General features: G+C 57.6%; 1 protein-coding gene across 1 annotated transcript; it reads left to right on the top strand.

Moving 5' to 3' along the window:
- Window positions 1–27: 27 nt before the first annotated feature.
- Window positions 28–26,227, top strand: LOC131574017 (lipolysis-stimulated lipoprotein receptor-like; the record flags this gene model as incomplete). The annotated part of the gene is made up of 10 exons (XM_058828394.1): window positions 28–273; window positions 1,031–1,062; window positions 1,897–2,224; window positions 3,802–3,921; window positions 4,706–4,774; window positions 6,201–6,347; window positions 7,093–7,173; window positions 7,259–7,309; window positions 25,646–25,729; window positions 26,148–26,227. Coding segments are annotated over exons 1-10 (1,029 nt in total), but the record flags the coding sequence as incomplete, so codon positions are not given.
- Between the last annotated feature and the right edge of the window lie 595 nt (window positions 26,228–26,822).

Below are 26,822 nucleotides of genomic sequence, written 5' to 3'. Positions count from 1 at the left end.
CATTTTCCCAATTTTCCCCATTTTCCCCTCATTTTTCCCGATTTTTCCCATTTTTCCCAATTTTTCCCGATTTTCCCGATTTTCCCCCATTTCCCCCCAATTTTCCCGCCCCACTTCCATATAAGGCGATGGGCGTGGCCTAACCCGGAAGTGGGCGTGGCCTAACCCGGAAGTGCGCGCGTCCAGGTGCGCTGGCCCCGCCCCCTCCGGCCCCGCCCCCACCTGTCCGAGCCAAGATGGCGGCGGCGCTGGGGGCGCTGCTGGCGCTGCTCGGTGGGTGCCTAATTAGCGCTAATTAACGCGCTAATTAACCCCGGCCGGGCCATTGAGGGGCTGGGGGTTCATTAGGGGGGGTTAATTAAGGGGATTCGGGGTTAATTATGGGGGGTAATTAATGGGGGTTGGGGTAATTAACGGGGTCCGGGGTAATTAAGGGGCTGGGGGTTAATTAGGGAGGGTAATTAACGGGATCCAAGTTAATTAAGGGGGCTCTGGGGTAATTAAGAGGCTGGGGGTTAATTAGGGGGGTAATTAAGGGGGTCCAGGGTTAATTAGGGGGGTAATTAAGGGGGTTTAGGGTTAATTAGGTGGGTAATTAATAGAGGTCTGGGGTAATTAATGGGGTTCTGGGGTAATTAGGGGGGTAATTAAGGAGGTGTAATTAATTAGGGGTTAATTAGGAGGGCACAGGTGAGTCTGGGGGTCACACCTGGGCAGGTGTCACCTCACCTGTGTCACCTGTGTCACCTGTGTCACCTGTCCTGTGTCACCTGTCCTGTGTCACCTGTGTCACCTGTCCTGTGTCACCTGTGTCACCTGTGTCACCTCACCTGTGTCACCTGTCCTGTGTCACCTGTACAGGTGTCACCTGTGTCACCTGTGTCACCTGTGTCACCCCACCTGTGTCACCTCTCCAGGTGTGACACCTGTCTCTAACCCCTGTTTCACCTGTCCCAGGTACACCTCTCCAGGTGTGTCACCTGTCTCTCACCTGTCCCAGGTGTGTCACCTGTCTCTCACCTGTCCCCAGGTGTGTCACCTGTCCAGGTGTGGTCCCTCCAGGTGACAATCCCCGAGCCCCGCACCGTCGCTCTCCTGTTCCGGGTGTCTCTAACCCCTGTCTCACCTGTCCCCAGGTGTGTCACCTGTCTCTGATCTCTCACCTGTCCCCAGGTGTGTCACCTGTCTCTAACCCCTCTCTCACCTGTCCCCAGGTGTGTCACCTGTCTCTAACCTGTCTCTCACCTGTCCCCAGGTGTGTCACCTGTCTCTAACCCCTGTGTCACCTGTCCCCAGGTGTGTCACCTGTCCAGGTGTCTCTAACCCCTGTCTCACCTGTCCAGGTGTCTCTAACCCCTGTCTCACCTGTCCCCAGGTGTGTCACCTGTCCAGGTGTGGTCTCTCCAGGTGACAATCCCCGAGCCCCGCACCGTCGCTCTCCTGTTCGGGTGTCTCTAACCCCTGTCTCACCTGTCCCCAGGTGTGTCACCTGTCTCTGATCTGTCCCCAGGTGTGTCACCTGTCTCTCACCTGTCCCCAGGTGTCTCTAACCCCTGTCTCACCTGTCCCCAGGTGTGTCACCTGTCTCTGATCTCTCACCTGTCCCCAGGTGTGTCACCTGTCTCTAACCCCTGTCTCACCTGTCCCCAGGTGTCTCTAACCCCTGTCTCACCTGTCCCCAGGTGTGTCACCTGTCTCTCACCTGTCCCCAGGTGTGTCACCTGTCTCTAACCTGTCTCATCTGTCCCCAGGTGTGTCACCTGTCCAGGTGTGGTCTCTCCAGGTGACAATCCCCGAGCCCCGCACCGTCGCTCTCCTGTTCCGGGTGTCTCTAACCTGTCTCTCACCTGTCTGTCACCTGTCCCAGGTACACCTGTCCAGGTGTGGTCTCTCCAGGTGACAATCCCCGAGCCCCGCACCGTCGCTCTCCTGTTCCAGCCGGTTCTGCTCCGCTGCCAGTTCCAGGTGAGCTCACCTGGGCCCCCCCCCATCGTCACCTGGAAGTACAAATCCTTCTGTCCCGACACCTGGAGCTCACCTGGCGGCTCCGGGGCGTCACCTGGCGGCTCCGGGGCGTCACCTGGCGGCTCCGGGGCGTCACCTGGCGAGGCGGCCGCCGCCTGTCCCGACTGGGCTCGCACCGTGCGCATCGTGGCCACCAAGCAGGGCCAGCAGGTGACGCTGGGAGATTTCTACCTGGGCAGGGCCGTCACCATCCAGGGAGGTGAGAGCACACCTGGGGACAGGTGGGGACACCTGGGGACACCTGGGGACAGCTGGGGGTACCTGGGGACACCTGGGGACACCTGGGGACAGCTGGGGGTACCTGGGGACACCTGGGGACAGCTGGGGACAGCTGGGGGTACCTGGGGACACCTGGGGACACCTGGGGACAGCTGGGGGTACCTGGGGACACCTGGGGACACCTGGGGACAACTGGGGTACACCTGGGGACACACCTGGGGACACCTGGGGGTACCTGGGGACACCTGGGGACAGGTGGGGATACACCTGGGGTACAGCTGGATACACCTGGGGACAGGTGGGGACAGCTGGGGACACCTGGGGACACCTGGGGACACCTGGGGGGAGCTGGGGTACAGCTGAACACACCTGGACACACCTGGGGACAGCTGAACACACCTGGGGACAGCTGGGGACACCTGGGCTACACCTATCTGTCACCTGTGTCATCTGTCCTGTGTCACCTGTCCATGTCACACCTGTCCTGTGTCACACCTGTCACACCTGGTCACACCTGTCACACCTGTCACACCTGTCACACCTGTCCTGTGTCACACCTGTCACACCTGTCCAGGTGCAGAGCTCAGTCTCAGTCCGGCAGCCTGGGGTGACAGCGGCTGTACCTGTGCACTGTCACCTGTCCTGTGTCACCTGTCCTGTGTCACCTGTCCTGTATCACACCTGTCACACCTGTCCATGTCACACCTGTCACACCTGTCCTGTGTCACCTGTCCTGTCACACCTGTCACACCTGTCCAGGTGCAGAGCTCAGTCTCGGTCCCGCAGCCTGGGGTGACAGTGGGCTGTACCTGTGCACTGTCACCTGTCCTGTGTCACACCTGTCACACCTGTCCATGTCACACCTGTCACACCTGTCACACCTGTCCTGTGTCACACCTGTCACACCTGTCACACCTGTCCATGTCACACCTGTCCTGTGTCACACCTGTCCATGTCACACCTGTCACACCTGTCCATGTCACACCTGTCACACCTGTCCAGGTGCAGAGCTGAGCCTGGGTCCCGCAGCCTGGGGTGACAGCGGCTGTACCTGTGCACTGTCACCTGTCCATGTCACACCTGTCACACCTGTCCTGTGTCACCTGTCACACCTGTCCTGTCACACCTGTCACACCTGTCCAGGTGCAGAGCTCAGTCTCGGCCCGGCAGCCTGGGGTGACAGCGTGCTGTACCTGTGCACTGTCACCTGTCCTGTGTCACCTGTCCTGTGTCACCTGTCACACCTGTCACACCTGTCCTGTGTCACACCTGTCCTGTCACACCTGTCCAGGTGCGGAGCTCAGTCTCGGCCCCGCAGCGTGGGGTGACAGCGGCTGTACCTGTGCACTGTCACCTGTCCTGTGTCACACCTGTCACACCTGTCACACCTGTCCTGTGTCACCTGTCCAGGTGCGGAGCTGAGCCTCGGCCCCGCAGCGTGGGGTGACAGCGGGCTGTACCTGTGCACTGTCACCTGTCCATGTCACACCTGTCACACCTGTCACACCTGTCACACCTGTCCATGTCACACCTGTCACACCTGTGTCACCTGTCCAGGTGCAGAGCTCAGCCTGGGCCCCGCAGCGTGGGGTGACAGCGGGCTGTACCTGTGCACCGTCACCTCCACCACCGACCTGCAGGGCAACAACGAGGGTGTGGCCGAACTGGTGGTACTGGGTGAGACTGGGGGGAACTGGGAGGGAACTGGAACAAAACTGGGATGGACTGGGATGAACTGGGACCAAACTGGGAGGGAACTGGGATGGACTGGGAGGGACTGGGAGGGAACTGGGAGGGACTGGGACCAAACTGGGATGGACTGGGAGGGAACTGGGATGGACTGGGATGGACTGGGACCAAACTGGGATGGACTGGGAGGGAACTGGAAGGGACTGGGAGGGACTGGGACCAAACTGGGACCAAACTGGGAGGGACTGGGATGGACTGGGAGGGACTGGGAGGGAACTGGGAGGGACTGGGAGGAACTGGGACCAAACTGGGATGGACTGGGATGGACTGGGATGGACTGGGATGGACTGGGAGGGGTTAAAGAGGAACTGGGAGGGAACTGGGACAAACTGGGATGGACTGGGAGGGAACTGGGAGGGACTGGGAGGGACTGGGACCAAACTGGGACCAAACTGGGAGGGACTGGGATGGACTGGGAGGGACTGGGAGGGAACTGGGAGGGACTCGGGGGAACTGGGACCAAACTGGGACCAAACTGGGATGGACTGGGAGGGGTTAAAGAGGAACTGGGAGGGAACTGGGACAAACTGGGATGGACTGGGATGGACTGGGATGGACTGGGAGGGGTTAAAGAGGAACTAGGATGGAACTGGGACAAACTGGGATGGAGTGGGAGGGAACTGGGAGGGACTGGGAGGGAACTGGGACCAAACTGGTCCGGACTGGGAGGAACTGGGGCGGCCCCCGGGCCCCTCCCCCCGTGTCCCCCCAGGGTCGCTGCCCGAGGGCTCCCGGCTCCTGCCCGAGGGGACCCTGCCAGGTACAGGCGCACCTGGGACAGGTGTGAGACACCTGGGGATGGGTGTGACACACCTGGGGACGGGTGTGAGACACCTGGGGATGGGTGTGACACACCTGGGGACACCTGGGGACACCAAAATACACCTGGGGATGGCTGTAACACACCTGGGGACACCAAAAACACACCTGGGGACACCAAAAACACACCTGGGGACACCAAAATACACCTGGGACAGGTGTGAGACACCTGGGGATGGGTGTGACACACCTGGGGACACCAAAATACACCTGGGGACACCTGGGGACACCAAAATACACCTGGGGACACCAAAACTACACCTGGGAACACCAAAATACACCTGGGACAGGTGTGAGACACCTGGGGATGGGTGTGACACACCTGGGGACACCAAAATACACCTGGGGACACCAAAACTACACCTGGGGATGGGTGTGACACACCTGGGGACACCAAAACCACACCTGGGGACACCTGAAATACACCTGGGGACACCTGGGGACACCAAAATACACCTGGGACATGTGTGAGACACCTGGGGATGGGTGTGACACACCTGGGGACACCAAAACTACACCTGGAGACACCAAAACTACACCTGGGGACACCTGGGGACACCAAAACCACACCTGGACACAGCTGGGGAACACCTGGACACACCTGGGGAAGGTTCGGGGCCGTTTGGGTCCCATTTTGGGGCTGTTCTCGGTGTTTTGGGGTAATTCGGGGTAAATTCAGGATATTTTGGGATAATTTGGGATAAATTTGGGATAAATTTGGGCCATTTTGGGCCATTTTTGGGTTGTTTTTGAGCTGGTTTTGGGCTGATTTTGGGCTGTTTTGGGGCTGTTTTTGGGCTGTTTTTGGGCTGTTTTGGGTTGATTTTGGGTTGATTTTGGGCCATTTTTGGGTTGATTTTGAGGCTGTTTTTCGGCTGATTTTGGCTGGTTTTGGGCTGGTTTTGGGTTGTTTTTGGGTTGATTTTGGCTGGTTTTGGGCTGTTTTTGAGCTGTTTTGGGGCTATTTTTGGGTTGATTTGAGCTGGTTTTGGGCTGTTTTGGGGTTGATTTTGGGTTCATTTTGGGCTGTTTTTTGGGCTGATTTTGGGCTGGTTTTGGGTTGATTTTGGCTGGTTTTGGGTTGATTTTGGCTGGTTTTGGGTTGATTTTGGCTGTTTTTGGGTTGATTTTGCCCGTTTTTGGGCTGTTTCTCCCCAGACCGGCTGTTCGGTTTTGGGTTCATTTTGTGCTGTTTTTGGGTTGATTTTGGGCTGTTTTGGGGCTGTTTTTGGGTTGATTTTGGCCATTTTTGGGCTGATTTTGCCCGTTTTTGGGCGGTTTCTCCCCAGACTGGCTGTTCGTTTTTGGGTTGATTTTGGGCTGTTTTGGGGCTGTTTTGGGGCCGTTTTTGGGTTGATTTTGCCCGTTTTTGGGCTGTTTCTCCCCAGACTGGCTGTTCGTGGTGCTGCTGCTGTCGGGGGCGGGGCTGTTGCTGTTGGGGGTGGGGCTGTGCTGGTGCCAGTGCTGTCCCCACACCTGCTGCTGTTACCTGCGCTGCCCCTGCTGCCCCCGCACCTGCTGCTGCCCCGAGGCGCGTGAGTACCTGGGGACACACCTGGGGACACCTGGGGACAGCTGGGGACACCAAAACTCACCTGGGGACACCAAAACTCACCTGGGGACACCTGGACACACCTGGGGACACCTGGGACACACCTGGGGACAGGTGGGGATAGCTGGGGACACACCTGGACACACCTGGAGACACCTGGGGACACCTGGGAACAGCTGGGGAGCACTTGAGATACACCTGGACACACCTGGGGAACACCTGGACACACCTGGGGGGTCTGGGAACACACCTGAGCACACCTGGGGACACCTGGGGGGGTTCTGAGCACACCTGGACACACCCAGGGGGGTTCTGGACACACCTGGGGGGTTCTGGACACACCTGGGGGGGTTCTGAGCACACCTGGGGGGTTCTGGACACACCTGGGTACACCTGGACACACCTGGGGGGGTTCTGGACACACCTGGGGGGGTTCTGGACACACCTGGGGGGTTCTGGACACACCTGGGGGGGTTCTGAGCACACCTGGACACACCTGGATACACCTGGACTCACCTGGGGGGGTTCTGGACACACCTGGGGGGGTTCTGGACACACCTGGACACACCTGGGGGGGTTCTGGACACACCTGGGGGGGTTTTGAGCACACCTGGACACACCTGGGGGGGTTCTGGACACACCTGGGGGGGTTCTGGGCTCTCCCAGGTGTGTCCAGCTGGATCTCAGAGCTCACCTGGGCTCACCTGTCCCCTCCCCTCCCCCCCCAGTTTACCTGGCCGGGAAAGCGGCGACCTCGGGGGGCGCCTTCGGCCCCTCCCCCCACCCCGGACTGCCCCTTCAGCTCCTCGGTGAGTGGGGGAGGGGCGGGGGGAGGGGCTCAGGTGAGCCCAGGTGAGCCCCAGGTGAGGCCTGAGCTGTCCCCTCCCCCCCCAGGGAGCAGCCAGAGCTCTCAGGTGCCGCTGCTGAGGGACAGCGACAGCTCAGGTGAGCCCGGGGTGATTGACAGCTGTCAATCACGAGGCTGGGGCGGGTAAACAGGGGACTGGGGGTTACTGGTTTATACTGGTTTGGGGTTTGGGATTACTGGGAGGGACTGGGAGGGGTCTGGGTCCATATTGGGAGGTGCTGGGTCCATACTGGTTTATACTGGGAGGTGCTGGGCTTGTACTGGTTTATACTGGGAGGTGTTGGGTCTATGTTGGGTGCCGGGCCGGTCTCCAAAGCTAAGCAGGTTCCGCCCCGGTCATGGCCTGGATGGGTGACCTGAATGGAAACCTGTTACTGGTTTATACTGGGAGGCGCTGGGGCTGTACTGGGGGGCGCTGGGGCCGCACTGAGACTGTATTGAGTCCGTATGGGTCTGTACTGGTTTTTACTGGTTTTTACTGGTTTTTACTGGTTTTTACTGGGAGGTGTTGGGTCTGTGTTGGGTGCCGGGCCGGTTTCCAAAGCTAAGCAGGTTCCGCCCCGGTCACAGCCTGGATGGGTGACCTGAATGGAAACCTGTTACTGGTTTATATTGGGAGGCGCTGGGGCTGTACTGGGGGATGCTGGGGCCACACTGAGACTGTATTGAGTCCGTACAGGTCTGTACTGGTTTCTACTGGTTTATACTGGTTTTTACTGGGAGGTGTTGGGTCTATGTTGGGTGCCGGTCCTGGCTCCGAAGCTAAGCAGGTTCCACCCCGGTCACGGCCTGGATGGGTGACCCGAATGGAAACCTGTTACTGGTTTATACTGGGAGGCGCTGGGGCTGTACTGGGGGGCGTTGGGGCTGTACTGAGACTGTACTGGGTCCATCCTGGTCCACACTGTTTTTTACTGGTTTGTACTGGTTTATACTGGGAGGTGTTGGGTCTATGTTGGGTGCCGGGCCGGTCTCCAAAGCTAAGCAGGTTCCGCCCCGGTCACGGCCTGGATGGGTGACCTGAATGGAAACCTGTTACTGGTTTATACTGGGAGGTGCTGGGGTCCCACTGAGACTGTATTGAGTCCGTACGGGTCTGTACTGGTTTATTCTGGTTTATACTGGTTTTTACTGGGAGGTGTTGGGTCTGTGTTGGGTGCCGGGCCGGTCTCCAAAGCTAAGCAGGTTCCGCCCCGGTCACGGCCTGGATGGGTGACCCGAATGGAAACCTGTTACTGGTTTATACTGGGAGGCACTGGGGCTGTACTGGGGGGTGCTGGGGCCACACTGAGACTGTACGGGGTCCATCCTGGTCCATACTGGTTTTTACTGGTTTATACTGGGAGGTGTTGGGTCTGTGTTGGGTGCCGGTCTGGTCTCCAAAGCTAAGCAGGTTCCGCCCCGGTCATGGCCTGGATGGGTGACCTGAATGGAAACCTGTTACTGGCTTATACTGGGAGGCACTGGGGCTGTCCTGGGGGGTGCTGGGGCCACACTGAGACTGTACTGGGTCCATCCTGCTTTTTACTGGTTTTTACTGGATTTTACTGGGAGGTGTTGGGTCTGTGTTGGGTGCCGGGCCGGTCTCCGAAGCTAAGCAGGTTCCGCCCCGGTCACGGCCTGGATGGGTGACCTGAATGGAAACCTGTTACTGGTTTATACTGGGAGGCACTGGGGCTGTACTGGGGGGTGCTGGGGCCGCACTGAGACTGTACGGGGTCCATCCTGGTCCATACTGGTTTTTACTGGTTTTTACTGGGAGGTGTTGGGTCTATGTTGGGTGCCGGGCCGGTCTCCAAAGCTAAGCAGGTTCCGCCCCGGTCACGGCCTGGATGGGTGACCTGAATGGAAACCTGTTACTGGTTTGTACTGGGAGGCGCTGGGGCTGTACTGGGAGGTGCTGGGGCCGCACTGAGGCTGTAGTGGGTCCACACTGGTTTTTACTGGTTTATACTGGTTTTTACTGGGAGGTGTTGGGTCTATGTTGGGTGCCGGTCCGGGCTCCGAAGCTAAGCAGGTTCCGCCCCGGTCACGGCCTGGATGGGTGACCTGAATGGAAACCTGTTACTGGTTTATACTGGGAGGCGCTGGGGCTGTACTGGGGGGCGTTGGGGCTGTACTGAGACTGTACTGGGTCCATCCTGGTCCACACTGTTTTTTTCTGGTTTGTACTGGTTTATACTGGGAGGTGTTGGGTCTGTGTTGGGTGCCGGGCCGGTCTCCAAAGCTAAGCAGGTTCCGCCCCGGTCATGGCCTGGATGGGTGACCTGAATGGAAACCTGTTACTGGCTGATACTGGGAGGCGCTGGGGCTGTACTGGGGGGCGCTGGGGCCACACTGAGACTGTACTGGGTCCATCCTGCTTTTTACTGGTTTTTACTGGTTTTTACTGGGAGGTGTTGGGTCTGTGTTGGGTGCCGGGCCCGTTTCCGAAGCTAAGCAGGTTCCGCCCCGGTTACGGCCTGGATGGGTGACCTGAATGGAAACCTGTTACTGGTTTATACTGGGAGGCACTGGGGCTGTACTGGGAGGTGCTGGGGCCGTACTGAGGCTGTACTGGGTCCATACTGGTTTATACTGGTTTTTACTGGTTTATACTGGTTTTTACTGGGAGGTGTTGGGTCTGTGTTGGGTGCCGGGCCGGTCTCCAAAGCTAAGCAGGTTCCGCCCCGGTCACGGCCTGGATGGGTGACCCGAATGGAAACCTGTTACTGGTTTATACTGGGAGGCGCTGGGGCTGTGCTGGGGGGCGCTGGGGCCGCACTGAGACTGTACTGGGTCCATCCTGGTCCATACTGGTTTATACTGGATTTTACTGGGAGGTGTTGGGTCTGTGTTGGGTGCCGGGCCGGTTTCCGAAGCTAAGCAGGTTCCGCCCCGGTCACGGCCTGGATGGGTGACCTGAATGGAAACCTGTTACTGGTTTATACTGGGAGGCGCTGGGGCTGTACTGGGAGGTGCTGGGGCCGTACTGAGGCTGTAGTGGGTCCATACTGGTTTATACTGGTTTTTACTGGTTTATACTGGTTTTTACTGGGAGGTGTTGGGTCTGTGTTGGGTGCCGGGCCGGTCTCCAAAGCTAAGCAGGTTCCGCCCCGGTCACGGCCTGGATGGGTGACCTGAATGGAAACCTGTTACTGGTTTATACTGGGAGGCGCTGGGGCTGTGCTGGGGGGCGCTGGGGCCGCACTGAGACTGTACTGGGTCCATCCTGGTCCATACTGGTTTATACTGGTTTTTACTGGGAGGTGTTGGGTCTGTGTTGGGTGCCAGGCCGGTTTCCGAAGCTAAGCAGGTTCCGCCCCGGTCACGGCCTGGATGGGTGACCTGAATGGAAACCTGTTACTGGCTTATACTGGGAGGCGCTGGGGCTGTACTGGGGGGTGCTGGGGCCGCACTGAGACTGTACTGGGTCCATCCTGCTTTTTACTGGTTTTTACTGGTTTTTACTGGGAGGTGTTGGGTCTGTGTTGGGTGCCGGGCCCGTTTCCGAAGCTAAGCAGGTTCCGCCCTGGTCACGGCCTGGATGGGTGACCTGAATGGAAACCTGTTACTGGTTTATACTGGGAGGCACTGGGGCTGTACTGGGAGGTGCTGGGGCCGTACTGAGGCTGTACTGGGTCCATACTGGTTTATACTGGTTTTTACTGGTTTATACTGGTTTTTACTGGGAGGTGTTGGGTCTGTGTTGGGTGCCGGGCCGGTCTCCAAAGCTAAGCAGGTTCCGCCCCGGTCACGGCCTGGATGGGTGACCTGAATGGAAACCTGTTACTGGTTTATACTGGGAGGCGCTGGGGCTGTGCTGGGGGGCGCTGGGGCCACACTGAGACTGTACTGGGTCCACACTGGTTTTTACTGGTTTTTACTGGTTTTTATTGGGAGTGTTGGGTCTATGTTGGGTGCCGGGCCGGTTTCCAAAGCTAAGCAGGTTCCGCCCCGGTCATGGCCTGGATGGGTGACCTGAATGGAAACCTGTTACTGGTTTATACTGGGAGGTGCTGGGGTCCCACTGAGACTGTATTGAGTCCGTACGGGTCTGTACTGGTTTATTCTGGTTTATACTGGTTTTTACTGGGAGGTGTTGGGTCTGTGTTGGGTGCCGGGCCGGTCTCCAAAGCTAAGCAGGTTCCGCCCTGGTCATGGCCTGGATGGGTGACCTGAATGGAAACCTGTTACTGGTTTGTACTGGGAGGCGCTGGGGCTGTACTGGGAGGTGCTGGGGCCGCACTGAGGCTGTAGTGGGTCCACACTGGTTTTTACTGGTTTATACTGGTTTTTACTGGGAGGTGTTGGGTCTATGTTGGGTGCCGGTCCGGGCTCCGAAGCTAAGCAGGTTCCGCCCCGGTCACGGCCTGGATGGGTGACCTGAATGGAAACCTGTTACTGGTTTATACTGGGAGGCGCTGGGGCTGTACTGGGGGGCATTGGGGCTGTACTGAGACTGTACTGGGTCCATCCTGGTCCACACTGTTTTTTTCTGGTTTGTACTGGTTTATACTGGGAGGTGTTGGGTCTGTGTTGGGTGCCGGGCCGGTCTCCAAAGCTAAGCAGGTTCCGCCCCGGTCACGGCCTGGATGGGTGACCTGAATGGAAACCTGTTACTGGTTTATACTGGGAGGCGCTGGGGCTGTGCTGGGGGGCGCTGGGGCCGCACTGAGACTGTACTGGGTCCATCCTGGTCCATACTGGTTTATACTGGATTTTACTGGGAGGTGTTGGGTCTGTGTTGGGTGCCGGGCCGGTTTCCGAAGCTAAGCAGGTTCCGCCCCGGTCATGGCCTGGATGGGTGACCTGAATGGAAACCTGTTACTGGCTTATACTGGGAGGCACTGGGGCTGTCCTGGGGGGTGCTGGGGCCACACTGAGACTGTACTGGGTCCATCCTGCTTTTTACTGGTTTTTACTGGATTTTACTGGGAGGTGTTGGGTCTGTGTTGGGTGCCGGGCCGGTCTCCGAAGCTAAGCAGGTTCCGCCCCGGTCACGGCCTGGATGGGTGACCTGAATGGAAACCTGTTACTGGTTTATACTGGGAGGCACTGGGGCTGTACTGGGGGGTGCTGGGGCCGCACTGAGACTGTACGGGGTCCATCCTGGTCCATACTGGTTTTTACTGGTTTTTACTGGGAGGTGTTGGGTCTATGTTGGGTGCCGGGCCGGTCTCCAAAGCTAAGCAGGTTCCGCCCCGGTCACGGCCTGGATGGGTGACCTGAATGGAAACCTGTTACTGGTTTGTACTGGGAGGCGCTGGGGCTGTACTGGGAGGTGCTGGGGCCGCACTGAGGCTGTAGTGGGTCCACACTGGTTTTTACTGGTTTATACTGGTTTTTACTGGGAGGTGTTGGGTCTATGTTGGGTGCCGGTCCGGGCTCCGAAGCTAAGCAGGTTCCGCCCCGGTCACGGCCTGGATGGGTGACCTGAATGGAAACCTGTTACTGGTTTATACTGGGAGGCGCTGGGGCTGTACTGGGGGGCGTTGGGGCTGTACTGAGACTGTACTGGGTCCATCCTGGTCCACACTGTTTTTTTCTGGTTTGTACTGGTTTATACTGGGAGGTGTTGGGTCTGTGTTGGGTGCCGGGCCGGTCTCCAAAGCTAAGCAGGTTCCGCCCCGGTCATGGCCTGGATGGGTGACCTGAATGGAAACCTGTTACTGGCTGATACTGGGAGGCGCTGGGGCTGTACTGGGGGGCGCTGGGGCCACACTGAGACTGTACTGGGTCCATCCTGCTTTTTACTGGTTTTTACTGGTTTTTACTGGGAGGTGTTGGGTCTGTGTTGGGTGCCGGGCCCGTTTCCGAAGCTAAGCAGGTTCCGCCCCGGTTACGGCCTGGATGGGTGACCTGAATGGAAACCTGTTACTGGTTTATACTGGGAGGCACTGGGGCTGTACTGGGAGGTGCTGGGGCCGTACTGAGGCTGTACTGGGTCCATACTGGTTTATACTGGTTTTTACTGGTTTATACTGGTTTTTACTGGGAGGTGTTGGGTCTGTGTTGGGTGCCGGGCCGGTCTCCAAAGCTAAGCAGGTTCCGCCCCGGTCACGGCCTGGATGGGTGACCCGAATGGAAACCTGTTACTGGTTTATACTGGGAGGCGCTGGGGCTGTGCTGGGGGGCGCTGGGGCCGCACTGAGACTGTACTGGGTCCATCCTGGTCCATACTGGTTTATACTGGATTTTACTGGGAGGTGTTGGGTCTGTGTTGGGTGCCGGGCCGGTTTCCGAAGCTAAGCAGGTTCCGCCCCGGTCACGGCCTGGATGGGTGACCTGAATGGAAACCTGTTACTGGTTTATACTGGGAGGCGCTGGGGCTGTACTGGGAGGTGCTGGGGCCGTACTGAGGCTGTAGTGGGTCCATACTGGTTTATACTGGTTTTTACTGGTTTATACTGGTTTTTACTGGGAGGTGTTGGGTCTGTGTTGGGTGCCGGGCCGGTCTCCAAAGCTAAGCAGGTTCCGCCCCGGTCACGGCCTGGATGGGTGACCTGAATGGAAACCTGTTACTGGTTTATACTGGGAGGCGCTGGGGCTGTGCTGGGGGGCGCTGGGGCCGCACTGAGACTGTACTGGGTCCATCCTGGTCCATACTGGTTTATACTGGTTTTTACTGGGAGGTGTTGGGTCTGTGTTGGGTGCCAGGCCGGTTTCCGAAGCTAAGCAGGTTCCGCCCCGGTCACGGCCTGGATGGGTGACCTGAATGGAAACCTGTTACTGGCTTATACTGGGAGGCGCTGGGGCTGTACTGGGGGGTGCTGGGGCCGCACTGAGACTGTACTGGGTCCATCCTGCTTTTTACTGGTTTTTACTGGTTTTTACTGGGAGGTGTTGGGTCTGTGTTGGGTGCCGGGCCCGTTTCCGAAGCTAAGCAGGTTCCGCCCTGGTCACGGCCTGGATGGGTGACCTGAATGGAAACCTGTTACTGGTTTATACTGGGAGGCACTGGGGCTGTACTGGGAGGTGCTGGGGCCGTACTGAGGCTGTACTGGGTCCATACTGGTTTATACTGGTTTTTACTGGTTTATACTGGTTTTTACTGGGAGGTGTTGGGTCTGTGTTGGGTGCCGGGCCGGTCTCCAAAGCTAAGCAGGTTCCGCCCCGGTCACGGCCTGGATGGGTGACCTGAATGGAAACCTGTTACTGGTTTATACTGGGAGGCGCTGGGGCTGTGCTGGGGGGCGCTGGGGCCACACTGAGACTGTACTGGGTCCACACTGGTTTTTACTGGTTTTTACTGGTTTTTATTGGGAGTGTTGGGTCTATGTTGGGTGCCGGGCCGGTTTCCAAAGCTAAGCAGGTTCCGCCCCGGTCATGGCCTGGATGGGTGACCTGAATGGAAACCTGTTACTGGTTTATACTGGGAGGTGCTGGGGTCCCACTGAGACTGTATTGAGTCCGTACGGGTCTGTACTGGTTTATTCTGGTTTATACTGGTTTTTACTGGGAGGTGTTGGGTCTGTGTTGGGTGCCGGGCCGGTCTCCAAAGCTAAGCAGGTTCCGCCCTGGTCATGGCCTGGATGGGTGACCTGAATGGAAACCTGTTACTGGTTTGTACTGGGAGGCGCTGGGGCTGTACTGGGAGGTGCTGGGGCCGCACTGAGGCTGTAGTGGGTCCACACTGGTTTTTACTGGTTTATACTGGTTTTTACTGGGAGGTGTTGGGTCTATGTTGGGTGCCGGTCCGGGCTCCGAAGCTAAGCAGGTTCCGCCCCGGTCACGGCCTGGATGGGTGACCTGAATGGAAACCTGTTACTGGTTTATACTGGGAGGCGCTGGGGCTGTACTGGGGGGCATTGGGGCTGTACTGAGACTGTACTGGGTCCATCCTGGTCCACACTGTTTTTTTCTGGTTTGTACTGGTTTATACTGGGAGGTGTTGGGTCTGTGTTGGGTGCCGGGCCGGTCTCCAAAGCTAAGCAGGTTCCGCCCCGGTCACGGCCTGGATGGGTGACCTGAATGGAAACCTGTTACTGGTTTATACTGGGAGGCGCTGGGGCTGTGCTGGGGGGCGCTGGGGCCGCACTGAGACTGTACTGGGTCCATCCTGGTCCATACTGGTTTATACTGGATTTTACTGGGAGGTGTTGGGTCTGTGTTGGGTGCCGGGCCGGTTTCCGAAGCTAAGCAGGTTCCGCCCCGGTCACGGCCTGGATGGGTGACCTGAATGGAAACCTGTTACTGGCTTATACTGGGAGGCGCTGGGGCTGTACTGGGGGGTGCTGGGGCCGCACTGAGACTGTACTGGGTCCATCCTGGTCCATACTGGTTTTTACTGGTTTTTACTGGGAGGTGTTGGGTCTGTGTTGGGTGCCGGGCCGGTTTCCGAAGCTAAGCAGGTTCCGCCCTGGTCACGGCCTGGATGGGTGACCTGAATGGAAACCTGTTACTGGTTTATACTGGGAGGCACTGGGGCTGTACTGGGAGGTGCTGGGGCCGTACTGAGGCTGTACTGGGTCCATACTGGTTTATACTGGTTTTTACTGGTTTTTACTGGTTTTTACTGGGAGGTGTTGGGTCTGTGTTGGGTGCCGGGCCGGTCTCCAAAGCTAAGCAGGTTCCGCCCCGGTCACGGCCTGGATGGGTGACCTGAATGGAAACCTGTTACTGGTTTATACTGGGAGGCGCTGGGGCTGTGCTGGGGGGCGCTGGGGCCACACTGAGACTGTACTGGGTCCACACTGGTTTTTACTGTTTTTTACTGGTTTTTACTGGGAGTGTTGGGTCTATGTTGGGTGCCGGGCCGGTTTCCAAAGCTAAGCAGGTTCCGCCCCGGTCATGGCCTGGATGGGTGACCTGAATGGAAACCTGTTACTGGTTTATACTGGGAGGCACTGGGGCTGTACTGGGGGGCGCTGGGGCCGCACTGAGACTGTACTGGGTCCACACTGGTTTTTACTGGTTTTTACTGCTTTTTACTGGTTTTTACTGGGAGGTGTTGGGTCCGTGTTGGGTGCCGGGCCAGTCTCCAAAGCTAAGCAGGTTCCGCCCCGGTCACGGCCTGGATGGGTGACCCGAATGGAAACCTGTTACTGGTTTATACTGGGAGGCGCTGGGGCTGTACTGGGAGGTGCTGGGGCCGTACTGAGGCTGTACTGGGTCCATACTGGTTTATACTGGTTTTTACTGGTTTATACTGGTTTTTACTGGGAGGTGTTGGGTCTGTGTTGGGTGCCGGGCCGGTCTCCAAAGCTAAGCAGGTTCCGCCCCGGTCACGGCCTGGATGGGTGACCTGAATGGAAACCTGTTACTGGTTTATACTGGGAGGCGCTGGGGCTGTACTGGGGGGCGCTGGGGCCACACTGAGGCTGTACAGGGTCCATCCTGCTTTTTACTGGTTTTTACTGGTTTATACTGGGAGGTGTTGGGTCTGTGTTGGGTGCCGGGCCGGTCTCCAAAGCTAAGCAGGTTCCGCCCTGGTCATGGCCTGGATGGGTGACCTGAATGGAAACCTGTTACTGGTTTATACTGGGAGGCACTGGGGCTGTACTGGGGGGTGCTGGGGCCGCACTGAGACTGTACGGGGTCCATCCTGGTCCATACTGGTTTTTACTGGTTTATACTGGGAGGTGTTGGGTCTATGTTGGGTGCCGGGCCAGTCTCCAAAGCTAAGCAGGTTCCGCCCCGGTCATGGCCTGGATGGGTGACCTGAATGGAAACCTGTTACTGGTTTATACTGGGAGGTGCTGGGGTCCCACTGAGACTGTATTGAGTCCGTACAGGTCTGTACTGGTTTATTCTGGTTTATACTGGTTTTTACTGGGAGGTGTTGGGTCTGTGTTGGGTGCCGGGCCGGTCTCCAAAGCTAAGCAGGTTCCGCCCCGGTCACGGCCTGGATGGGTGACCCGAATGGAAACCTGTTACTGGTTTATACTGGGAGGCGCTGGGGCTGTACTGGGAGGTGCTGGGGCCGTACTGAGGCTGTACTGGGTCCATACTGGTTTATACTGGTTTTTACTGGTTTATACTGGTTTTTACTGGGAGGTGTTGGGTCTGTGTTAGGTGCCGGGCCGGTCTCCGAAGCTAAGCAGGTTCCGCCCCGGTCACGGCCTGGATGGGTGACCCGAATGGAAACCTGTTACTGGTTTATACTGGGAGGCACTGGGGCTGTGCTGGGGGGCGCTGGGGCCGCACTGAGACTGTACTGGGTCCATCCTGGTCCATACTGGTTTATACTGGATTTTACTGGGAGGTGTTGGGTCTGTGTTGGGTGCCAGGCCGGTTTCCGAAGCTAAGCAGGTTCCACCCCGGTCACGGCCTGGATGGGTGACCTGAATGGAAACCTGTTACTGGCTTATACTGGGAGGCGCTGGGGCTGTACTGGGGGGTGCTGGGGCCAGACTGAGACTGTACTGGGTCCATCCTGCTTTTTACTGGTTTTTACTGGTTTTTACTGGGAGGTGTTGGGTCTGTGTTGGGTGCCGGGCCGGTTTCCGAAGCTAAGCAGGTTCCGCCCTGGTCACGGCCTGGATGGGTGACCTGAATGGAAACCTGTTACTGGTTTATACTGGGAGGCACTGGGGCTGTACTGGGAGGTGCTGGGGCCGTACTGAGGCTGTACTGGGTCCATACTGGTTTATACTGGTTTTTACTGGTTTATACTGGTTTTTACTGGGAGGTGTTGGGTCTGTGTTGGGTGCCGGGCCGGTCTCCAAAGCTAAGCAGGTTCCGCCCCGGTCACGGCCTGGATGGGTGACCCGAATGGAAACCTGTTACTGGTTTATACTGGGAGGCGCTGGGGCTGTGCTGGGGGGCGCTGGGGCCGCACTGAGACTGTACTGGGTCCATCCTGGTCCATACTGGTTTATACTGGTTTTTACTGGGAGGTGTTGGGTCTGTGTTGGGTTCCGGGCCGGTTTCCGAAGCTAAGCAGGTTCCGCCCCGGTCACGGCCTGGATGGGTGACCTGAATGGAAACCTGTTACTGGTTTATACTGGGAGGCGTTGGGGCTGTACTGGGGGGTGCTGGGGCCGCACTGAGACTGTACTGGGTCCACACTGGTTTTTACTGGTTTTTACTGGTTTTTACTGGTTTTTACTGGGAGGTGTTGGGTCTGTGTTGGGTGCCGGGCCGGTTTCCGAAGCTAAGCAGGTTCCGCCCTGGTCACGGCCTGGATGGGTGACCTGAATGGAAACCTGTTACTGGTTTATACTGGGAGGCACTGGGGCTGTACTGGGAGGTGCTGGGGCCGTACTGAGGCTGTACTGGGTCCATACTGGTTTATACTGGTTTTTACTGGTTTTTACTGGTTTTTACTGGGAGGTGTTGGGTCTGTGTTGGGTGCCGGGCCGGTCTCCAAAGCTAAGCAGGTTCCGCCCCGGTCACGGCCTGGATGGGTGACCTGAATGGAAACCTGTTACTGGTTTATACTGGGAGGCGCTGGGGCTGTGCTGGGGGGCGCTGGGGCCACACTGAGACTGTACTGGGTCCACACTGGTTTTTACTGTTTTTTACTGGTTTTTACTGGGAGTGTTGGGTCTATGTTGGGTGCCGGGCCGGTTTCCAAAGCTAAGCAGGTTCCGCCCCGGTCACGGCCTGGATGGGTGACCTGAATGGAAACCTGTTACTGGTTTATACTGGGAGGCACTGGGGCTGTACTGGGAGGTGCTGGGGCCGTACTGAGGCTGTACTGGGTCCATACTGGTTTATACTGGTTTTTACTGGTTTATACTGGTTTTTACTGGGAGGTGTTGGGTCTGTGTTGGGTGCCGGGCCGGTCTCCAAAGCTAAGCAGGTTCCGCCCCGGTCACGGCCTGGATGGGTGACCCGAATGGAAACCTGTTACTGGTTTATACTGGGAGGCGCTGGGGCTGTACTGGGAGGTGCTGGGGCCGCACTGAGACTGTACTGGGTCCACACTGGTTTTTACTGTTTTTTACTGGTTTTTACTGGGAGTGTTGGGTCTATGTTGGGTGCCGGGCCGGTTTCCAAAGCTAAGCAGGTTCCGCCCCGGTCACGGCCTGGATGGGTGACCTGAATGGAAACCTTTTACTGGTTTATACTGGGAGGCACTGGGGCTGTACTGGGAGGTGCTGGGGCCGTACTGAGGCTGTACTGGGTCCATACTGGTTTATACTGGTTTTTACTGGTTTATACTGGTTTATACTGGGAGGTGTTGGGTCTGTGTTGGGTGCCGGGCCGGTCTCCAAAGCTAAGCAGGTTCCGCCCCGGTCACGGCCTGGATGGGTGACCTGAATGGAAACCTGTTACTGGTTTATACTGGGAGGCGCTGGGGCTGTACTGGGAGGTGCTGGGGCCGCACTGAGACTGTACTGGGTCCACACTGGTTTTTACTGTTTTTTACTGGTTTTTACTGGGAGGTGTTGGGTCTGTGTTGGGTGCCGGGCCGGTTTCCAAAGCTAAGCAGGTTCCGCCCCGGTCACGGCCTGGATGGGTGACCTGAATGGAAACCTGTTACTGGTTTATACTGGGAGGCGCTGGGGCTGTACTGGGGGGCGCTGGGGCCACACTGAGGCTGTACTGGGTCCATCCTGCTTTTTACTGGTTTTTACTGGTTTTTACTGGGAGGTGTTGGGTCTGTGTTGGGTGCCGGGCCGGTCTCCAAAGCTAAGCAGGTTCCGCCCCGTTCACGGCCTGGATGGGTGACCTGAATGGAAACCTGTTACTGGTTTATACTGGGAGGCGCTGGGGCCGCACTGAGACTGTACTGGGTCCACACTGAGGCTGTACTGGGTCCACACTGTTTTTTACTGGTTTTTACTGGTTTTTACTGGGAGGTGTTGGGTCTATGTTGGGTGCCGGTCCGGGCTCCGAAGCTAAGCAGGTTCCGCCCCGGTCACGGCCTGGATGGGTGACCCGAATGGAAACCTGTTACTGGTTTATACTGGGAGGCGCTGGGGCTGTACTGGGGGTCGTTGGGGCTGTACTGAGACTGTACTGGGTCCATCCTGGTCCACACTGTTTTTTACTGGTTTGTACTGGTTTATACTGGGAGGTGTTGGGTCTATGTTGGGTGCCGGGCCGGTCTCCAAAGCTAAGCAGGTTCCGCCCCGGTCATGGCCTGGATGGGTGACCTGAATGGAAACCTGTTACTGGTTTATACTGGGAGGTGCTGGGGTCCCACTGAGACTGTATTGAGTCCGTACGGGTCTGTACTGGTTTATTCTGGTTTATACTGGTTTTTACTGGGAGGTGTTGGGTCTGTGTTGGGTGCCGGGCCGGTCTCCAAAGCTAAGCAGGTTCCGCCCCGGTCACGGCCTGGATGGGTGACCCGAATGGAAACCTGTTACTGGTTTATACTGGGAGGCGCTGGGGCTGTGCTGGGGGGCGCTGGGGCCGCACTGAGACTGTACTGGGTCCATCCTGGTCCATACTGGTTTATACTGGTTTTTACTGGGAGGTGTTGGGTCTGTGTTGGGTGCCGGGCCGGTTTCCGAAGCTAAGCAGGTTCCGCCCCGGTCACGGCCTGGATGGGTGACCTGAATGGAAACCTGTTACTGGTTTATACTGGGAGGCGTTGGGGCTGTACTGGGGGGTGCTGGGGCCGCACTGAGACTGTACTGGGTCCACACTGGTTTTTACTGGTTTTTACTGGTTTTTACTGGTTTTTACTGGGAGGTGTTGGGTCTGTGTTGGGTGCCGGGCCAGTCTCCAAAGCTAAGCAGGTTCCGCCCCGGTCACGGCCTGGATGGGTGACCCGAATGGAAACCTGTTACTGGTTTATACTGGGAGGCGCTGGGGCTGTACTGGGAGGTGCTGGGGCCGTACTGAGGCTGTACTGGGTCCATACTGGTTTATACTGGTTTTTACTGGTTTATACTGGTTTTTACTGGGAGGTGTTGGGTCTGTGTTGGGTGCCGGGCCGGTCTCCAAAGCTAAGCAGGTTCCGCCCCGGTCACGGCCTGGATGGGTGACCTGAATGGAAACCTGTTACTGGTTTATACTGGGAGGCGCTGGGGCTGTGCTGGGGGGCGCTGGGGCCGCACTGAGACTGTACTGGGTCCATCCTGGTCCATACTGGTTTATACTGGATTTTACTGGGAGGTGTTGGGTTTGTGTTGGGTGCCAGGCCGGTTTCCGAAGCTAAGCAGGTTCCGCCCTGGTCACGGCCTGGATGGGTGACCTGAATGGAAACCTGTTACTGGCTTATACTGGGAGGCGCTGGGGCTGTACTGGGGGGTGCTGGGGCCACACTGAGACTGTACTGGGTCCACACTGGTTTTTATTGGTTTTTACTGGTTTTTACTGGTTTTTACTGGGAGGTGTTGGGTCTGTGTTGGGTGCCGGGCCGGTTTCCGAAGCTAAGCAGGTTCCGCCCTGGTCACGGCCTGGATGGGTGACCTGAATGGAAACCTGTTACTGGTTTATACTGGGAGGCACTGGGGCTGTACTGGGAGGTGCTGGGGCCGTACTGAGGCTGTACTGGGTCCATACTGGTTTATACTGGTTTTTACTGGTTTTTACTGGTTTTTACTGGGAGGTGTTGGGTCTGTGTTGGGTGCCGGGCCGGTCTCCAAAGCTAAGCAGGTTCCGCCCCGGTCACGGCCTGGATGGGTGACCTGAATGGAAACCTGTTACTGGTTTATACTGGGAGGCGCTGGGGCTGTGCTGGGGGGCGCTGGGGCCACACTGAGACTGTACTGGGTCCACACTGGTTTTTACTGTTTTTTACTGGTTTTTACTGGGAGTGTTGGGTCTATGTTGGGTGCCGGGCCGGTTTCCAAAGCTAAGCAGGTTCCGCCCCGGTCACGGCCTGGATGGGTGACCTGAATGGAAACCTGTTACTGGTTTATACTGGGAGGCACTGGGGCTGTACTGGGAGGTGCTGGGGCCGTACTGAGGCTGTACTGGGTCCATACTGGTTTATACTGGTTTTTACTGGTTTATACTGGTTTTTACTGGGAGGTGTTGGGTCTGTGTTGGGTGCCGGGCCGGTCTCCAAAGCTAAGCAGGTTCCGCCCCGGTCACGGCCTGGATGGGTGACCCGAATGGAAACCTGTTACTGGTTTATACTGGGAGGCGCTGGGGCTGTACTGGGAGGTGCTGGGGCCGCACTGAGACTGTACTGGGTCCACACTGGTTTTTACTGTTTTTTACTGGTTTTTACTGGGAGTGTTGGGTCTATGTTGGGTGCCGGGCCGGTTTCCAAAGCTAAGCAGGTTCCGCCCCGGTCACGGCCTGGATGGGTGACCTGAATGGAAACCTTTTACTGGTTTATACTGGGAGGCACTGGGGCTGTACTGGGAGGTGCTGGGGCCGTACTGAGGCTGTACTGGGTCCATACTGGTTTATACTGGTTTTTACTGGTTTATACTGGTTTTTACTGGGAGGTGTTGGGTCTGTGTTGGGTGCCGGGCCGGTCTCCAAAGCTAAGCAGGTTCCGCCCCGGTCACGGCCTGGATGGGTGACCCGAATGGAAACCTGTTACTGGTTTATACTGGGAGGCGCTGGGGCTGTACTGGGAGGTGCTGGGGCCGCACTGAGACTGTACTGGGTCCACACTGGTTTTTACTGTTTTTTACTGGTTTTTACTGGGAGGTGTTGGGTCTGTGTTGGGTGCCGGGCCGGTTTCCAAAGCTAAGCAGGTTCCGCCCCGGTCACGGCCTGGATGGGTGACCTGAATGGAAACCTGTTACTGGTTTATACTGGGAGGCGCTGGGGCTGTACTGGGGGGCGCTGGGGCCACACTGAGGCTGTACTGGGTCCATCCTGCTTTTTACTGGTTTTTACTGGTTTTTACTGGGAGGTGTTGGGTCTGTGTTGGGTGCCGGGCCGGTCTCCAAAGCTAAGCAGGTTCCGCCCCGTTCACGGCCTGGATGGGTGACCTGAATGGAAACCTGTTACTGGTTTATACTGGGAGGCGCTGGGGCCGCACTGAGACTGTACTGGGTCCACACTGAGGCTGTACTGGGTCCACACTGTTTTTTACTGGTTTTTACTGGTTTTTACTGGGAGGTGTTGGGTCTATGTTGGGTGCCGGTCCGGGCTCCGAAGCTAAGCAGGTTCCGCCCCGGTCACGGCCTGGATGGGTGACCCGAATGGAAACCTGTTACTGGTTTATACTGGGAGGCGCTGGGGCTGTACTGGGGGTCGTTGGGGCTGTACTGAGACTGTACTGGGTCCATCCTGGTCCACACTGTTTTTTACTGGTTTGTACTGGTTTATACTGGGAGGTGTTGGGTCTATGTTGGGTGCCGGGCCGGTCTCCAAAGCTAAGCAGGTTCCGCCCCGGTCATGGCCTGGATGGGTGACCTGAATGGAAACCTGTTACTGGTTTATACTGGGAGGTGCTGGGGTCCCACTGAGACTGTATTGAGTCCGTACGGGTCTGTACTGGTTTATTCTGGTTTATACTGGTTTTTACTGGGAGGTGTTGGGTCTGTGTTGGGTGCCGGGCCGGTCTCCAAAGCTAAGCAGGTTCCGCCCCGGTCACGGCCTGGATGGGTGACCCGAATGGAAACCTGTTACTGGTTTATACTGGGAGGCGCTGGGGCTGTGCTGGGGGGCGCTGGGGCCGCACTGAGACTGTACTGGGTCCATCCTGGTCCATACTGGTTTATACTGGATTTTACTGGGAGGTGTTGGGTCTGTGTTGGGTGCCGGGCCGGTTTCCGAAGCTAAGCAGGTTCCGCCCTGGTCACGGCCTGGATGGGTGACCTGAATGGAAACCTGTTACTGGTTTATACTGGGAGGCGCTGGGGCTGTACTGGGGGGCGCTGGGGCCGCACTGAGACTGTACTGGGTCCACACTGGTTTTTACTGGTTTTTACTGGTTTTTACTGGGAGGTGTTGGGTCTGTGTTGGGTGCCGGGCCGGTCTCCAAAGCTAAGCAGGTTCCGCCCCGGTCACGGCCTGGATGGGTGACCCGAATGGAAACCTGTTACTGGTTTATACTGGGAGGCGCTGGGGCTGTACTGGGAGGTGCTGGGGCCGTACTGAGGCTGTACTGGGTCCATACTGGTTTATACTGGTTTTTACTGGTTTATACTGGTTTTCACTGGGAGGTGTTGGGTCTGTGTTGGGTGCCGGGCCGGTCTCCAAAGCTAAGCAGGTTCCGCCCCGGTCACGGCCTGGATGGGTGACCTGAATGGAAACCTGTTACTGGTTTATACTGGGAGGCGCTGGGGCTGTGCTGGTGGGCGCTGGGGCCGCACTGAGACTGTACTGGGTCCATCCTGGTCCATACTGGTTTATACTGGATTTTACTGGGAGGTGTTGGGTCTGTGTTGGGTGCCAGGCCGGTTTCCGAAGCTAAGCAGGTTCCGCCCTGGTCACGGCCTGGATGGGTGACCTGAATGGAAACCTGTTACTGGCTTATACTGGGAGGTGCTGGGGCTGTACTGGGGGGTGCTGGGGCCACACTGAGACTGTACTGGGTCCATCCTGCTTTTTACTGGTTTTTACTGGTTTTTACTGGGAGGTGTTGGGTCTGTGTTGGGTGCCGGGCCGGTTTCCGAAGCTAAGCAGGTTCCGCCCTGGTCACGGCCTGGATGGGTGACCTGAATGGAAACCTGTTACTGGTTTATACTGGGAGGCACTGGTGCTGTACTGGGGGGCGCTGGGGCCGCACTGAGACTGTACTGGGTCCACACTGGTTTTTACTGGTTTTTACTGGTTTTTACTGGTTTTTACTGGTTTTTACTGGGAGGTGTTGTGTCTGTGTTGGGTGCCGGGCCAGTCTCCAAAGCTAAGCAGGTTCCGCCCCGGTCACGGCCTGGATGGGTGACCTGAATGGAAACCTGTTACTGGTTTATACTGGGAGGCGCTGCGGCTGTACTGGGGGGCGCTGGGGCCGCACTGAGGCTGTACTGGGTCCACACTGGTTTTTACTGGTTTATACTGGTTTTTACTGGGAGGTGTTGGGTCTGTGTTGGGTGCCGGGCCGGTCTCCAAAGCTAAGCAGGTTCCGCCCCGGTCACGGCCTGGATGGGTGACCTGAATGGAAACCTGTTACTGGTTTATACTGGGAGGCACTGGGGCTGTACTGGGAGGTGCTGGGGTCCCACTGAGACTGTATTGAGTCCGTATGGGTCTGTACTGGTTTATACTGGTTTTTACTGGTTTTTACTGGGAGGTGTTGGGTCTATGTTGGGTGCCGGGCCCGTTTCCGAAGCTAAGCAGGTTCCGCCCCGGTCACGGCCTGGATGGGTGACCTGAATGGAAACCTGTTACTGGTTTATACTGGGAGGCACTGGGGCCGCACTGAGACTGTACTGGGTCCACACTGGTTTTTACTGGTTTTTACTGGTTTTTACTGGGAGGTGTTGGGTCTATGTTGGGTGTCGGGCCGGTTTCCAAAGCTAAGCAGGTTCCGCCCCGGTCACGGCCTGGATGGGTGACCCGAACGTGGCCGTCCCTGGATCGAGGCCTCCCCTGGCGGGGGGGGCGGGGTGGGGTGGGGGAGGGGCTCGGCTCCGCCCCTCCCCCAACGCCCCCCGGGCCCCTCCCCCTCCCCCTAGCCCCCCCCAGCACCCTGAGGTTCCTGGAGCAGCACCTGAGCAGCTGGGACCCCCCCGGGGGCGGAGCCTCCACCTGGGAGCTCGGTGAGGGGGGAGGGGCGGGGGGGTCCTGGGGGGGATTTGAGGTGATTTTGGGGGTCCCTGGGGGGGTTTGGGGGGTCCTGGGGGTTTTGGGAGGCCCTGAGGGGGGTTGGGGGGTCCTGGGGGGGATTTGAGGAGTTTTTGGGGGGCCCTGGGGGGGTTTGGGGGGCCCTGGGGGGGATCTGGGGGTCCCTGGGGGGATTTGGGGGGTCCTGGGGGGTTTGGGGGTCCCTGTGGGGGGTTTGGGGTTTTTTGGGGGGTCCTGGGGGGATTTTGGGGGGTCCCTGAGAGTTTTTGGGGGGTCCCTGAGGGATTTGGGGGGTCCCAAGGGGATTTTGGGGGGTCCCGGGTGGGAATTTATGGAATTTTTGGGGTGGGGTCTCACCCCTCCCCCACCCTAAACCCCTTCTTCTCCCCCCAGGCCCCGCCCCCAGTGACGTCACCTCCCTGCACGAGCCCCCCCTCCCCCGCCGGGTGGGGGAGGGGCCCTGGGGCTCCGTGACCCCTCCCCCACCCCCGGGACCCCCCCGGCGGGAAAGGGGAGGGGGGGGAGGGGCGAGGGGGGAAACCCCTCCCCCACCCAGGACCCCCCCGGGACCCCCCCGGAGGCTGCGAAAGGTGGGGGAGGGGAAACGGGGGAGGGGAAATTTGGGGGGAATTTGGGGAATTTTGGGGAAGTTTTGGGAATTTCGGGATGATTTGGGGTAAAATTTGGGATAATTTGGGATAATTTGGGGTAAATTTGGGGGATTTTCAGGAATTTTGGGGAATTTTGGGATCATTTGGGACAAAATTTGGGATAATTTGGGGGATTTTTGGGGAATTCGGGGGATTTTGGGATAATTTGGGGTAAAATTGGGGGATTTTGGGGGATTTTTGGGAATTTTTGGGAATTTTGGGATAATTTGGGGCAAAATTTGGGATAATTTGGGATAATTTGGGATAATTTGGGATATTTTGGATAATTTTGGGATAATTTTGGGATAATTTTGGGATAATTTGGGATAATTTTGGGATAATTTGGGATAATTTTGGGATAATTTTGGGATAATTTGGGATAATTTGGGATAATTTTGGGATATTTGGGATATTTGGG

The sequence above is a fragment of the Poecile atricapillus genome, assembly GCF_030490865.1.
Source record: "Poecile atricapillus isolate bPoeAtr1 chromosome 32 unlocalized genomic scaffold, bPoeAtr1.hap1 SUPER_32_unloc_5, whole genome shotgun sequence".
Lineage (NCBI taxonomy): Eukaryota > Metazoa > Chordata > Aves > Passeriformes > Paridae > Poecile > Poecile atricapillus.
The sequence above is the reverse complement of the archived record's forward strand: the minus strand, read 5'-3'. Positions and strand labels throughout refer to the sequence as shown.